The following is a 10,943-nucleotide window of genomic DNA, read 5'->3' as shown; positions in this document are numbered from 1 at the left end:
ATAAACCTTAGGTGCATTTTCACCATTTTGCATCAGATCTTTCATTGAACCAATCAAATTCTTTATTTTATTCACTTTGGATTTGCGATCCCTTTGTAGCGATTCAACTTTTAATTCCCACGCCTTTGCTGTAAGCTTACGCTCCCTTATACTCTCGACAACCACATCAGCCTCGTCTTCATCCATTTTCTCTCATCAAAACTTCAACTTTACATTCAGCTTTCACAGCAATCCATTTAAATCACTCGCAATCAACTGCGCGAATCCCATCACTGCATGTAACAGACATGACGTAAACGCCGCGTTTCCAAAGGAATGCAGTTGATTCAAATATGTAGCAGCGCGCTACACAGCCAGCACAACCAACACAGTGTCTCCAATAGACAAGCCAGCAAGCAGATAAATAATAATCTGTTTCACATACCGGTCCAAGTGCTGTGCTTCTCGTGTCCGTTGCCTCCTACAATCCACAGCTGCGTTCCAATACAGCATATAAACGGAGTTTCTTGATAACAAGCGCCGCTTTCTGTTGACTAATGTAGCGGCGTCCAATCGCCACATACAGGCAAGATAGTGGGATCCTCCGTGACTCGTTTGCTGTCCGTATTAAAGAGTATCTTTGCTAAGTTTTGCTTGCATTGATTTATTTTTAAATGAAACACACGAAGACAAACAGATACAAAAAAATACCAAAAACAATAAGCAATACGGTCAACAGAAAGTTGGCCCCACTACTCGCCAATCATACAAACAAATGAACCGCCACATAAGATATAGAAAACGGAAGTGATCACCAGTGAACCCTCGTGACAGTGATTAACCAATAAGAAAAATAACAACAAGTTTAATGCTCCTACAGCATCAACAAGCACTTGTTGTAAGAAAAACACGTTTGCAGGTTTAAACTAAGCAATGTTACTTGCCTATATTTATATCATACCAAATCAATATATTACATCATATCAAATCAAATTAATGCTCCATGTTTGACATACAATGCCATATAAAGAAATGTTTAAATTGCTTGATATGTTAAGTATTTGCAAGACTTACAGTACTTTGATCATAATGTAGAATATAGACAAATGGGTAAAAGTTATGATGCACAATATAAATCAAATGAGTTATCAAAATTACTAATACTGCTAGTTTAGATGATTTATATTTTGTTGTTGTTGTTGTTTTTCATTTTACAGTAACCGTTTATCATTGTAACCATTAGAAGAATATTAAGCCTTTTCTGCATCCACAATAAAAAGCAGTAAAAATGCACATCTGTCCACTGAAAAGATTTTGCATGCTTTAATAAAGTATATAATGAAGCTGAATAAAGTGATGAATGTTTTTTCTAGCATTGTTTGTTATTGAAGAAAAAATTCAGTTATTTACTCATCCTCAAGTTGTTCCAAATCTATATGAGTTATTTTTCCTATTGAATGTAAAAGCTATTTAAAAAAAACAATACTGTGGAAGTCAATGGGGACCAGACTTCATTAACCATATTCTTCAAAACACTGTGTTTAGCTAAAGAAAGATGACTTAATGATTTATAATGACTTGATGAGTTAATAATGACAGAATTGTCATTTGGGTGAACTATCCCTTTAAAGTGCCATGCAAAAAAACCAAACAAACAAACAAAAAAACAATGAACCATTCTTCTATGTCTATTTTCTAAATGAAACCTATAGTTAAATTTGATTTTTCATGCATTAAAGGGGTCATCGGATGCAAAACTAGCTTTTCCATGTTGTTTGAACATTAATGTGTGTTGGCAGTTTGTGTACACAACAACCCTACAATTATAAAAATCCACCCAGTGGTATATTTTAATCTTTAAAGGTAATACACTTTTTTAAATCAGGTCATTCTCAGCTTCTTTTTATTGTGACGAAACACAGTTGATTGACATGAGCGTCTTACCTTAGACCAGCCCTCACCGAGCTGAAACAGTCAAAATAGGATCGACATTGTGTGACTCAGGTGCAGAGGAAGACTCTGATTGAGCGTTTGAGGCGTTCTGTTGTTGAATGTAATAATGAACATAGCAGTCCTCATTTACTCCCGTAATCTGAGCTGCTGAAGACGCAGAGGTTTAATGTTACTTTCGTTTTTAAAAGGAAAGCGCTGATCCCAATCTACATATGCAGCTTCACCCACAGCTGAAGTAAATATAATGTTTTTTTATGCATCTTTGCATCTTTTGCCGATAAACGTAGCTAAATGCAGCTAAAAATGGCTAAATGCTGCTGAAGTAAACATTACACCTCCTAGTCCTAATCCCTCAGCAGAGAGGGGCGGGGTGAGCAGATCTCATTTGCATTTAAAGGGTCCGTGCGTAAAATGAGTTGATATTTTGCAGAGCTGATTTTGACAAGGTAAAATGTTTTTTTTTTTTTTTACACTACTATTATGAAATTTTTAACCAAAGTATATAAGAGACTTTTCATTTAGACCCTAAAGAATCATATGAACTTAGAAAATGGGTACCCGATGAGCCCTTTAAAAATTGATTCATATTTTTTAAATGGCATATCTAATTCTCTAGAACAGTCTGTAACATTACAGGAATGTGTAGGTGAGTGAAACATTGTATACAAATGTAAATATAAATGTAAATGTGACCCTCTTTAAGTTAAATATATGTTGCAGTTAGTCAGGCTAATCAGCCACACAGTTAACTTTATTTTTAATGCTACCATTTTTGCTAAATATTAAGTTAATCACCACAAGATGGCAGTGTTTGATCATTCTTAAGATCTCAAAAACCTGTCCCGACTTAATCATCTGCTTTTAGTCGTCTTTAGAGGTCTTTTTGCCTGATTACGAGATAAAAAAAAAAATAATAAAAAAAAAAAACACAAACGTAAGGCACATATATTTAATATAAAACTGAAATCCTATAATGCAAAACAATAGATACAATAAAAATAACACCTTCATTGAAAATGTCATATTTTGAATAAAGCAACATCTGATTTTCATTATTTGTTTAAAAATCTCTGATTAAGCAAATGGTACAGTAGCTCATGTGACATTAAATAAAAGCTTAAGTATGTAAGTTTAAAAAAAGATAAAAAAAGATAAAAAAGATATTTCCTAAATTTTTGGACAAATTTTGTTCATCACAGTGTTAACTGTTTTAAGAGGAAAGCACTAAACTGAAAATATGTTTATTTGAAACCAAACTGTATTTACACATTCCATTAATTCAATTTACAATATTTTTATTAGCATTTAAGATTTTATTATTTTATTTAATTTTTTCTACAATCATTTAAAATATAAATTATATTCTAAATCAATATACTGAGGACTTTTGGTTACTAATTTCTTTTCCCTAAAGCTTAATATTCCCCAATACTCTTGGAAGCACATCTCATTCAAAGTGTATGGTGTTCTGAACTTCATATGTTTATAGATATGAATGTTAGATCATGCCTCCACGCCAGAAATATCAGATCCAGACCAGCCCTATACACCAGGGGCAAATATATTAGCAATAGGATATATCAGCAAATTAAGTGTAAGTGCACTTTGCAAGGCTGTCTGTTTTTTTATTTGTTTGTTTGTTTTTGGTCTGTGCAATCGATGAACAACCAGTGACAATCTTAATTTGTGTGACTTTCATCAGGAAGTGATACAATGACCACAAACTCAATTGTTGTCCACTAGTCGGCAGTAGTGGATAATCACGGAATTGTATCACTTCCTGCCGCCTCAGTTACTTTTAAAAAACCCATTTTTTCGTCCTGAAATTATTTCCAACGTCATTTTAGGTTTCCATGTGGTAGTAGGCTACATTTTCATTTTCTTCCTCTAATGTCAGCAATGTCCTTTAAATGTTAGTACAATGTAAGTGAACAAGTTTCATTCAAAATACATAGTTTCAAAAGTATTTTTGTGGTGGTTTACATGTTTTTGAAAAGGTTTTTTTTTTTAATGTTGCCATCCATTTGAATTGTTAAACATACGTCATTCTTCTAAATATCGATCTAGGCCTATACACCACTGTAAACTAGGCTTAAAGACTGCCACAGATGATCTTGAGAGTGATTTAATGAATTATTCACGCTGATCTGTGTGACGATAAGACAAAAAATGAACTTTAGTTATAATAGATAACTAATACTTTGTTTAAAAATAAACATGAAGAAATTGTAAAGATCAATCAGTCAGCAAGTGTAACAGGAGGACAAAACTTTGTTCATCTGTAAAAGGAAAAAAGTGTATGCTTTAATATTTGTTTTGCTTTTTTGGGTGGCCCTGAATAACATACACACAAAACTGTTTATAGGAAAAAACACCACACATTTAAAGCCCATAGCCCATATTCAGTATACATTATTCATGAAAATACAAATCAGAGAAGATGTTTATTTGAAATCAAACTATATTTACATGTTTTCTTAATTTTTTTTTTCATTTTTAATTAAAATGACCATTTAAGATTGTATTAACCTTAACCATTTTAATAATTTTACATCGTTTATTTATTTAAATGGTTTATTTATTAAAAAACGTTTATTTATTTAAATTGTTATATATAAACCAACATTCTAATTCACTCTATCCCTATATTAAGGACATTTGGTAACTTGTTACACCAAAAATTAGCAATATTCTTACTTTGTGCATTTCGAGTCGATATCATTAATATTCTTGGAAGCACATCTCCTCATTGGCGGTGTGACGTGTGAGAGGTGGGTTGGTTCGAGAAGGAAGCTCCAACCATAGATGTACATACATAGACCCCTTGTTAGCGAAGTTTCAAATGGCCGCTATGTGTAAGCAGTCCGCCATATTGGTATGGTCAAAACATGTTCGAAAACACTTAAGACTGAGTTGACTGTGACACTGAAACCATAGTTTTTGACGAGTATTAATATTTAAATCTCCAAATAAAATGCTGACCGTTCCAAGATGGCGGACGCGGTTACTAATAGTCCAATGAGGTATCTACGTACACACATCTATGGTCACAACTTCTAGAACTTCTAGCGATGTGATTTGGGGAATTCAGTGGATGTAGGCTATATACTACAGTCTTATCAAGTGAAGGCATTAAACAACCAAACATTTGTTGCTTCATTCTAAATGATAAAAATGAGACTCCTCATCGTAGTAATTTGTATTGGTAAGTCATGTGCCTGCTGACTCTCACATTTTAATTTTGTGTGGATCTGCTTTCTTTGCACTCAGTGTACATTTATGATGCAACTTCTCTTTAAAGGCATTACTGCTGTTGCTGTTGAAGATGATGATGAGATTGAGTCGCTAAAGGTGTTGGAAGGAGAAAACCTCACCATCTCTATTCACATTGAGAAGTGGGACGAAGACCCGCAGATTTTACTTATACGTCTTAAAGGCTCCTCAATGGAACTGATAGCGCAGATAATCTGTCATAATGGAGCATGTGCACACAAGTGGCGATCCGAAGTTTCATTGAAATCCGATGGAGAAAATGTGACACTGAGCCTGATGAACGTCAGCGACAATCAAGCAGGGCTTTACGAGGTCCGCAAACCGAGCAGCAAACGGCACGAAAACAAGATTTACAACGTTACCGTGTATCGTAAGTGTTATGTTTAATGTCTTTGATTTTTCCAAAGTATCACGCAGTGTGTGAAATCCGTTGTAGTAGTTGCATCATCATCATTTCGCAGAACAGCATGAAGACAAAAGCATATATTCTGCTAGTTATAATAAATAATTAGTTGTTTTGAGGCTTTCCGGCGTATGCGGGCATTTAACAATAAAGCATAGTAAATACATATCGCAAAAACACTTCCTGTTTTGTCTCCGGTAACCTTTAGCCACTGTAAGCTATTGAAATGAGAGTAGATATTTGTGCATATTTAACCGCAGAAGTACAGTAATGAAGAAAGCTATGATTCAACACAATAAATGTCTGAACTCAAGTAACTTATATGTCACGCGTTGGGTTGTTGTAATGTTGCGTCATGAGGGGGGCGTGCGTGAGCGCGGACACCAATCCGGAAATTCACACTATTTTTCTATTTACTGACTAAAGTGGTTCGCTGTAGTGTTAGATTTGCACTGTTTATTTATTTTAATCATTTTATGTAGTTATGTAGATAATTTTTTATTATTTATATCTTTTTAATTTACTTTAAATTAAAATAATTGATTAAAAATACCACATGAATAAACAACATTAAAAACTTGATTTTCACTACAGGGGGACTTTAACTTGTTTTATTTTCATTGTTTTTCTCTAAACTATTTACCATCTAAACAATTAATCTAGAACTCTTTCCTTGTGAATATTCATCTTCTTAACCTAAATTGTGAAAATCCATGTACATTTATTTGCTATGGTTATTTGTAAGAGTTAACTCTGTTTTTGTTTTTTCTTACAGAGCCTCCAATCAGCACCATCAGCCCAGAAAAAACTGCTTCGGCCTTGTACAGTAAATCTACTGCAGGAATAAGTGCAGTTTCTGTGGGCGTCATTTTAGTGGTCCTTGCTTTAGTGGTCATCATTGGCGCTGTCATTTATATTTATAGGAAATACGGAAAGGCATGTATCATTTATCTTTGTCTTGTGATGTCAGGTTAAAACAGAATTTTGAAAAAAAAAAAAATCTGATTTGCTAAAAGAATGTATATATTGATTATGCTGCATTCAAAAATTAATACATTTTCCATGTACATTTTACAAAATAATACTAAAGATTTTACAAAAAATGTATCAGCTTTAATGCAAAATAGCAAAATTATTTAAAAATATAGTTTAACTTATAGTCAGCATAGTAGTGGAAAAATGTTCAAATAATATTAGATACTTTAACAAAAACACAGGTTTATTAAAAACAAATAATAAATAAAAGTTATGGAGAATTGTCAGCTGATTGGATCAGAAGAGAGAAGCAAAACCGAAAAATTTTAATGATACAAAAGATTAAATAACACATTTTTCATCTTCTTACATGCTTTCCATTCCCTTACTTAAATTATGTGTGTTGGCTAAACTTCTTGTAATGTAACAACAGAAAGTAAACATGCACAGAGAAAATTATACATTTTTTATTCCCTAAATTAGCTGTGAGATTTGCTAAATAACTAAATAAAATACAATCTACATTAAAAAAACAAAAAAAAAAAAACATTTTGTGAATTTTGTCTAACAACAAAAAAAAAAAGTGCAGCAATGGTATACACACTATTAAATGTGAACGCTGTTAAACGCTGGTTAATGAGTTCAGAAACTATTTCTACTTTAGAATTACTTTCATTTGTTTCATTGTCAAATTAAAAAATCTATTTTTACATACAACAGACCACATAGACAGCCCCTTTTGTTATAATAAATGTACTTTATTTAAGTCATTTAACCAAAATATATTTAAGAGTAAAAATGGAAAAGGTATATAAAAAATATATCCTTTTTTTTTTATTTTTTAACAAAATCTGCAATTTTCTATTGCTGTTTGGATGCAGTAAAACATCCACAGTTAAAACGTAAAACACCTGGCTCATGTTTCTTTATAGTTCAAGCCTTGAAAGTAAGATTAGGCATCAAATAATGTCTTCAGGATCATTTATACATGTGAAAACGGCAAAATGGAAACCAAGAATAATTCTTCTTTAGTAAGAAATTAGTAAGAAACAAGTACTGGAATTTATCCAGCAAATATTTAGCAGATAGTTTAAATATAGTTGAATCTAATTTTGTTTTCTCTATTAACTTGCAGGCAGATTTTGACGAAGTGTCCCAAGAGACGGACACTGAAGCAGCAGGTGGCACAGATCCCAAAGTGATCCTGGAGGTTACTTAGAACTACTTTATTGTTGCAAGCTCATCCAGTTCAGGAATAAACTGAATGGAATGACAAAACGGGTCAACTATAAGGAATCAAAATATCATCTCATTCACTGAGGAACATAACCGCTGGTGCTGTCACTGAGAAACTGGTGCTGTTTTCCAAGAGATCCAAGGTGATACCAGCTCTTAATTACAACAATGCTTATGTATTCTTGACTTCTACAAGATCATAGGGTGTCCTGTTTGTCATTGTATGATTTCTATTAGCATTATTATCAAGGCTCCAAGCACTGAAGAATGTCCACTAGATGGAGCCAAAGGATTAGAAATCATGTTTAATCTAATAGTTTAGCATCAATTTGAATGGATAAATAATCATTTCAACTGATGTTTTTATTTGTAGCACCATTGCACACTAAAAATACCTGCTTTGTATTATGTAATTAGTTTGAAAAGAAACTCTTAATTTTATTTATATAAAAGCACACTTATTTCATTATAGGTAGCTGAATTATTTATTGGTTTATGTATTTATACGGTGAAGGTGATTTCACCAAGTACAACATGTTCCTGGATCGACATCCTTGCTGATCCTGGAGCAACATTTCAATCAACCAATCAGAACTGAGGCATAACTTTTTAGGAAATATCAGTTTTAGGCTTACGATCAGAGTTAGATGCTTCTGCACCCTTGTTAATCAGCTATAATTTTGATTTTAGGGATACATTTTGGTTAGGGTTAGGTTTAGGGGTAGGGATTGGGTTTAGTCTATATTTTTGGACACTAATGTTGATCCAGGAACACCATATTTATACAGATACTGTTGCACATTTTCTTGTCATGAACAATGATAGTAGCTTTTGTGATCTACGAGTAGTAAGCTAATTTTGGTTCTTTCTTAGTTTTTTTTTTGTAATATATTAGCTTTAAACATTTATTTCAATCTAACAGTAAGGGGGAGTGATTTCCATTTGAAAATCAGCTGCTGATTTTGGGATCAGTGTGCATTTTCGTAAGCTGTTTCATCAAGCCCTAACTTACCAGTGAAGATTTAAGATTGTACTTACTTATTTAAGCTGTTGGTTTTGGACCAAGATATTTGGCACTTGAGACTTTATTTGTGAATAGCATTTATTGTCTGTGCATTTTATTTATTATATGCATTGTTTGTATTTATTTTATTGTTATTTAAAAACATATTCAAGTGTTACTGAAAACATTTTGTTAGACTTTTTTGTAGACCATAATGTATTTATTAAAATCTGCATAACAGAATGTCTTCAGATTAAAGCTGGTTATTGAGAATTGTAAATTTATTGGATCATAGATGGAAGCAAAACCAAAAAATTTCAATGATAAAAAAGAATAAATAAAAACTTTTTCATCTTCTTTAATGCTTTTCATTCTGTTACTTACAGTATGTGTGTTGGCTAAACTTTTTGTGATGTAACGACAATGTAAACATGCACAGAGAAAAACATGAAAAGAGAAATCTTTTTATTATTTTTTTATTTGTGTCCCTGAATTATCATTATTATAGCTGTGAGATGTGCTAAATAACTAAACACAAGTACGAAATACAATGTAGGAAAAAAAAAACATTTTGTGTATATTGTTTAACAACAAACTAAGTGCAGCAATGGTTTATAAACTATAAAAAAGTGAACATGAGCACTAGTTAAACACTGGTCAACCAATGAGTTAAGAAACTATTTCTACCCGAAGTACATATTTTTTTATATATATATAAATTTATGTATAAAAAAATATTAACAATATTTTAATTTATTTTTATATTTTAAATATATGATACTATAAATAGAATCTATTGCTATTTGCACATAGTGGAAATAGCTGCTGCCTCATTTTTAAGTGTTACTTCTAGCTGTTTAAAGACGATTTTAAGTACATATATTTAATATAAAACGAAGTATCTTTACAGCATACAAAACAATAAAAACAATTAACAAAACTGTAGATTTCATTAGTTTTGAAAAAAAAAAGGTATCTGGTTTTGTTTTCATTATTTGTTGAATATCTTTGGTTCTGCAAATGGTACAATACCCCATGTGCAATGGAAGTTTAAGTTGGGAATGATTGAAGGAACGAATGAATGAATGAATGAATGAATGAATGAATAAGAAAATATTTTCAGAATTTTGGGGCAGTAGTATTGATTTAGCACAGTGAAAATAGTTTTAAGAGGAAAGCACCAAAGTGTATTTAACCCAAACTGTTTTCACATTTTTTTTCTAGTAAAACAATGTTATTGTTAACATTAAGTTTTGATTAATTTTAACCATTTTAACAATCATTTATAATTGTTTCAGTCTAAATCACTTAATCCCACTTTATGGTACCAAATGTATCTTTTCAAGAATCAGAAGTTGATTTTATTTTTGTCGAGCTTATTTTTCTTAGAAGAAGATTCATATTCTATGGTGGTGTGACATGAGGGCGGGTGGGTTGGCAAGGAGAAGGAAGTTCATAGCTGTGTACATGTAGATGCCTCATTACCGAATGTTTCTAATGGCCGCCAAGCGTCTGGAAATGGTCACAGCGGTGTGAGCACTTGAGAACGGGTTGCACTGATCTGCAGGGGCGTCGCTGGGAATTCTGGGCCCTGTGCACTGACTCGGCTAAGGGCCCCCCCCCCTAAAAAAGTAAATTAGCCAATCACAGCGCTCGATGTACTACCATTGTACCATTTTAACAGGCTACTTTAAACGCATATAGTAATGTCAGTTTATGTATTTTCTGAGAGGGGTGGGATTTTTGTTGGAAAAAGTCGCAGGAGAGACGCACACTTCGATTAGACTGGATAAACACATGCAGCATCTTAAATTGTTAAGAAAATGGTTTTCCTAATAAATGTCTCGAATATTTTGATTATGTCCAATGCTTCTCTTTCTTTTTGGAATTATTAGACACATTTCACTATGTCTTTTCAAATGCCTAGGTCTGTTTAATTTCCTTAATTATAAAATTTCTAGCACTATTTTAAACGTTTATTCAAGCAATAACATATAAATGATCTCATGTATATGCTTGTTTAAAACCAGGGATTAAAAACGAATTCCAAGTAAAAACTGTATTTTTTCTTTACATTTCCAGAGAGCGAAACGAACGAAATTAAACATTACTTAATAAATT

General features: G+C 32.4%; 1 protein-coding gene across 1 annotated transcript; it reads left to right on the top strand.

The window, feature by feature from the left end:
- Positions 1–5,012: 5,012 nt before the first annotated feature.
- On the top strand, positions 5,013–9,118 carry LOC141290838 (uncharacterized). The gene is made up of 4 exons (XM_073822971.1): positions 5,013–5,137; positions 5,234–5,575; positions 6,384–6,548; positions 7,723–9,118. Exons 1-4 carry the CDS (start codon positions 5,098–5,100, stop codon positions 7,800–7,802), a joined length of 627 nt encoding a protein of 208 aa, XP_073679072.1. The 5' UTR covers positions 5,013–5,097; the 3' UTR covers positions 7,803–9,118.
- Positions 9,119–10,943: the final 1,825 nt, after the last annotated feature.

This window comes from Garra rufa, chromosome 18, assembly GCF_049309525.1.
Source record: "Garra rufa chromosome 18, GarRuf1.0, whole genome shotgun sequence".
NCBI classification, from domain to species: domain Eukaryota; kingdom Metazoa; phylum Chordata; class Actinopteri; order Cypriniformes; family Cyprinidae; genus Garra; species Garra rufa.
The sequence above is the reverse complement of the archived record's forward strand: the minus strand, read 5'-3'. Positions and strand labels throughout refer to the sequence as shown.

Bases quoted from the DNA above. Each gene is read 5' to 3' on its own strand.
- LOC141290838 (XM_073822971.1), top strand. From the start codon at position 5,098: ATGATAAAAATGAGACTCCTCATCGTAGTAATTTGTATTG. The intron at 5,138-5,233 runs GTAAGTCATGTG...TTCTCTTTAAAG, and splicing joins CATCGTAGTAATTTGTATTG to GCATTACTGCTGTTGCTGTT. The intron at 5,576-6,383 runs GTAAGTGTTATG...TTTTTCTTACAG, and splicing joins TTACAACGTTACCGTGTATC to AGCCTCCAATCAGCACCATC.